Source organism: Orbicella faveolata, unplaced genomic scaffold, assembly GCF_042242905.1.
Source record: "Orbicella faveolata isolate gen_17 unplaced genomic scaffold, um_ofav_v1 contig_25, whole genome shotgun sequence".
NCBI classification, from domain to species: Eukaryota; Metazoa; Cnidaria; class Anthozoa; order Scleractinia; family Merulinidae; genus Orbicella; species Orbicella faveolata.
This window is the reverse complement of record NW_028301553.1, coordinates 3,202,892-3,208,323: the sequence shown is the minus strand read 5'-3', so window position 1 is coordinate 3,208,323 and position 5,432 is coordinate 3,202,892. Positions and strand designations below refer to the sequence as shown.

Sequence of the window (5,432 nt, the reverse complement as noted above, 5' to 3'; positions counted from 1 at the left end):
AGTCATTTTCAGAGGGAGGTCTGAACATCATAAAGTCTTTTACACTTAAGCAGATGAGTAACAACTACAAAGGTGTTTTATTTGGAAAACAAAATTGAAAATTTTCAGTTGTTTCATGTGCATTTTGAAACAATGCAGCAAAATAATGAACTAGTGTGAAGCCTGCATGGATAAAAAAGAACTTAATTCATCCTGCTAGCCCAGCGTGTGCCATTATCTCAGCTCTGCAAAACATTTTTTAAATTTAATACAGGTTACCAAAGACATATTTCACATAAAGTGATTGCCTACCTTCCTAAAATCTACACTGTATCAGCACTAGACAGTATAACAAAAACAACAGCCTGCAACATTTTTGAAATCAAAATGGAAAAAAGCTCAACCCACTGTTTGTCTGAAATTTATTATTATCACAGTTGACATAAGCTTCTTTCAGGTTGCATAGCTTAAAGCCCATATGCCCAGTACTCCTCTCTGTCGCCATGAGGTAGCCTTCCTTGCGGTCCGGTGTGCTAGCTTTGGTCACTGGTTTCCTATAAACTTTCCAAACACCAACTTGCTTCAAAAATTGCATCTGGTAACTTTCCATGTCCCTGAGAAAGCCATTTCCAAGAACACCATGGGCATGGAAGCTGAACACTGCTCAGAAAGTATACACCCAGAGGTCAACAGGCTTGAAAGGACTTATGCAACTACACAAAAATATTAATACATGTGATCCCTTGGTACTGGTAGTCAAGAGCCAGTGGCTTAAAGGCAACTCCACTCTGACAAACTTCAGGAAACCTAAACACAGAAACAGATCAGAAGCAATTGTAATTAACAGAAGAATAGTTTCTATATCGAAAATCGAAAAGTTGCCAAGCTTCCATAATAAATGGGGACTTAAGGCATGTTGCACTAAAATATTCTACGATTCAGATAAACTGTAACCAGCTGACATGTGGAGAAATGTTGGGGTTTTTTTCAAACTGTAATAATTGTTCCTGTAGCTATAGTGATGCAGGCAGTAGCAAAATACTTTAAGTCTTAATTTATGGCTGATCATGAGGAGAACTTTATCATACATGTAAATCAACAAGTGCAATGTAAGTCACACAATACAATAACATGAAATGGCAAAAACACAAGAATACAATACAATACTACTTGCCAATACTATTTACCAATATTACATTGGTTCTATAATGTACTTTTCTGAAAACCTTTTACCGAGGATTTATCTTCAAATTAGTACATCACGAATCATATACAAGAAGCCTAGTTTAGCCTGCTCCACAAAAAGTTCCATCCACATCATTCAGTGCTTTCACATAATTCACATCAATATGTGCCATTATGGATTTGCTTAACTTTTGTATGTCATAAATGTTAACACATCTTGTAACAACAGAAAACTGCAGTAGTATAGAAAACCAATTTCCCTTACACCATGTAGGGCCTAGGGGTATAGTATCACACAATCAAAACCATTTCTCTCATTTAGGGAAATTGCCACTAACTGGTTTGGCATTTAACTATTCTTTTAGAGAATTGGCATTTACATGTAAGGCATGATTATTTTGATGGCCAGTAAGCAATGTACAGAAATAAGAAAATATAGTTGTCTACGCAGGACCATAGTAGCACCTTGGTGTATAATAATGTTATGCAGTGCTTCATCATTGGTATTATGTAAATATTTTAAATGATAAATGTACATAAGCATTTTAACTACTGCAATTACTACAGAATACCACAGTATTATTTAACCTAATTGTAGGATTTTTACATTATATGTACATCTATGAAGCTAGTTTCCTTGTTTACTACAGTTGCTACTGCAATTTTAAAATTATACTTAATATAAGGCATTAAATAAGAGATCTCAACAAATAGACAATTAAATGAAAGTGTTAGTTGAAATAAGCATATAAATAGTTCCATGTTGTCGTCTTATTAAAACCTGAGGGGTGGTTGTATCATGGTGCAAAACACTGCTACATATGGAAAAATTTACAGACATGCAAATGTGTATAAAAGCGATTTCATTGGAGACTTTATAGCACATTTTTGTCTGGGAATAAAATTGCACTTTTCATTTTAATCAATATTGCACAAATAATCTTAACAAGTTGCACAATTCCCGGTGAAGTAACGTTCCCTTACCTATATTTAAGAGGTCGCAGTCACCATTTGCGAAGTCCCAACAGGAGTTTTTCTATTGTCTTGACCTGTGTTACATGTAAATGGTAACACAGTGTCAATTACTTGCTCAAACAGTTTCAAATAATGTAACACACGAGGTACAACAAATGATTTCCTTGTTTAATTTCACAAATCATTAAAACGCCGAAAATGAATGTTTCTTATTTGAGGTCAAATGTCTTTTCAGCACTGATTGTATTTCAAATGTTTTTCTTGCAACCTGTATTAGGTGGTCACCCTGTATTAAGTGGTCACTTAGCCTTTCTCTGAGGGTGATCGCTGAACACAGGTTTGACTGTACACTGAAATACACAGCCCAATAGGCCAGTTCTGAGTTACCTTGTGTCCAAACAAGTCTCCATGCGAAACCATTCATATGAAAATGTGTTTCCCCCTAGATGTTCATTTTCATGTAATTCAAACTCATTTTCATATGAAAGTTTTTGAACGAGGACTCGTTTTGAAACAGAGGCACAAGGTAACTCAGAAATGGCCCATTTCTCAATTACATGACAGACAAATTTCAACATGAGTATGATGCGTCTAAGTGAGGTGGGCATAATGAAAACAAAAAAATCTTTGGCCCCATCGTTAGTGTGCTCATCTCTGGATCGAGTGGTCCGGGTTCAAGCCCTGGCCAGGGACATTGCATTGTGTTCCTGGGCAAGACACTACTCTCACAGTGCCTCTCTCCACCCAGGTGTATAAATGGGTATCGGCAAACTGAATGCTGAGAATAACCCTGAGATGGGCTAGCATTCCATCCAGGGGGAGCTGAAGTCCAGTTTGTGAGTGACAGCTGTTGAACAATTCTAACAAGGGTTGTGATTAATTTAAATATTCTATGAAACTTGAGAGTCTACAGAAACTGGAAGGGTCACGCAACGTATCAACAAATCGTGACCTCTTCACTAGCATGGACTTTGACACTATCTGACTGTAAAACCTCGGTTGCTGCTGAAAAATGTTGATTTTAGCAATAGAGAAAGGTTGAAAGTCAGCTAGTGAAATCATTTACTTACGGTATATATATATATATATTAAAGTGAGAGCGTCGAACTCACTCTCATAATCTCTGATTACCACTAGTTTTAGCGTGCTTTATCAGAGAACAGTGCACGACTGACGCCACTTTTACTCGTTTGGAAAACAAAGTTTGGTTTGAAAATTCAGCCAAATGGGTGGGGAAATTATTGGATTATTTATCATAAAACAAATAAAGAAGCCTCGACTGTGCTCTGTTCTGTTGTAAAGCACTTAGGAAGCGGTAGAGCGCTCAAGAAGCAGGGAAAAACACTCGACTCCATCTCGTGTTTTCCCCTACACTTCTTTCGTGCTCTACCGCTTCCTGCGTACTTCACAACAGAACAGAGCACAGTCGAGACTTCTTTATTTGTTAATTATAACATTATCCGCAGTCTGCAGAGGTGAAACTGATTCACTGAAGTCACTTCTATCAGTCTTTCTCAATAAGTCTTGATAGCGCTTGTTCACGTTTTTTGCAATCAACATCTTTATTCCAAAACGTCTTGAACATATCAGAATGAACTTTGGGTTTAAGGCATTCATCGTGCAGCGCATCGCAAACATCACAAGCTGGAAAACTGTAGATCTCCTTTGAGGCAAATTTCTGTTTCCAAGAAAAGTATTCGTTGTATGCAGTGTCATTTTTATCAAGGTACAGTAGGTATTCTGCCAAAGCTTTCACGGATGGAAAGTCTTGCACACTGATAAACGAGCCTGGTGGAACCACATCAGCACTGTAATAATCCTTGCCAAGTACAACAGGTACTGAATTCCTAGTTAGTGATTTCCAGAATTTCTCGGTGATATAATCAGTACAAACTCCATTTTCAAACGCCAGAGTAAATTTGTAAGGTTTGAAAACACCATCACAGTTTCTTGATCTCGGACACTGGTTGTCTTGTCCATAGATACGTGAACATCCACCATAAATATCAACACTGATGTAGTTCAGAAGCTTTTTGACATACTTCTGTCGAATAGTGCCGCAGTGTGAAACAGCCCACATCACAAATTTGCTCTTGCTTGCTGCGTAATCAATTAATGTCGGTGGATTTTCAGCCGATGACAATCGAACGTAACTTCCATAGGGCATAGGAAAATCTGAGTTCGTTTTGAAAGTTATCGTCCAGTTAAAAAAGCCATCCGGTATTACAATACCGTGGAGAGGCTCAGTCTGAGGACTTTCACGGGAAAGAAAGGCCATTCGTTGACTCGGACGCCGATAGTTGTGAATTTGTTGAAGTTCTTTGGGATTGACGAATCGTTTCACATCTGGAGCGTGAAAAACAATCAGATCACTCTTTCCTATATCGTGAACGTTGTAGGTAAGTTTACATTTCTTCTCTGAGCAGTTGGCGTGAGACAGTTCGTAAAGATCTGGCCACGGTTTTCTTCCCCACCATGGAGTGTAAAACAGAATGATCCTTGTTCCGTTGCTATCAAAATGACATCTGTTTGGCTTCCGTTTAGTTTCGGTAGCGTTTCGAGCAATCCTAGGCTGTAAATGTGGAAAATTTTCTTCAGATTGGAACATTTGGATGGAGTACAGTAGTAAGAGAAGAATTAAGCCAACCAAAATTGCGAGTATTCTCGAATTCAGGATACTTGTCATATCTGAAATATTAGCTCGCAGCACAGGCGACTCAGGAGCGTTTAAGGCGGGCAACTTAAGGACCATTAACCGATTCATGCGCGCGCTCGCGCGCGTTGCTAAGGAGGTGAAATTTCACTTCCGGTTACTTACGTCAGCCTGACCGCGGAAAATACTAACAACTCAAAAACTTGCAAATTCGCTTACATTTTAAATGTTTTTCCTTGTGTTTCACAAAATGTAAAGTAGAAAAAGTAGAAGCAAGGACAAAATAAGAGAAAGACAGAAAAACAAGAGCAATAGAAAGAGAAAAACTAACTCCGTGTGGCTTTGTCTGGTTAGTACTTGGTGTAAGACTACGTATAATGTCCTGAGATACACCCACACATTTGCTAGTAGTGTCGCCTATATATTGGCTATAACATTGCTATGGCTATAGCACTGATATAGTAGCTAGTCACTGTAGTAGCTGCAGTAGCTGTAGTAGCTGTAGTATCTGTAGTATCTGTAGTAGCTGTAGTAGCTGTAGTATCTGTAGTATCTGTAGTAGCTGTAGTAGCTGTAGTATCTGTAGTAGCTGTAGTGTCTGTAGTAGCTGTAGTAGCTGTAGTATCTGTAGTAGCTGTAG

The 5,432-nt window shown here is 38.3% G+C and overlaps 1 protein-coding gene across 1 annotated transcript; it reads right to left on the bottom strand.

The window, feature by feature from the left end:
* Window positions 1–384: 384 nt before the first annotated feature.
* Window positions 385–4,973, bottom strand: LOC149108585 (inactive fucosyltransferase B-like). The gene has a single exon (XM_089294709.1). The coding sequence runs from the start codon at window positions 4,901–4,903 to the stop codon at window positions 3,644–3,646; it is 1,260 nt and encodes a 419-aa protein (XP_089150835.1). The 5' UTR covers window positions 4,904–4,973; the 3' UTR covers window positions 385–3,643.
* Window positions 4,974–5,432: the final 459 nt, after the last annotated feature.

Bases quoted from the DNA above. Each gene is read 5' to 3' on its own strand.
- LOC149108585 (XM_089294709.1), bottom strand. From the start codon at position 4,903: ATGAATCGGTTAATGGTCCTTAAGTTGCCCGCCTTAAACGCTCCTGAG.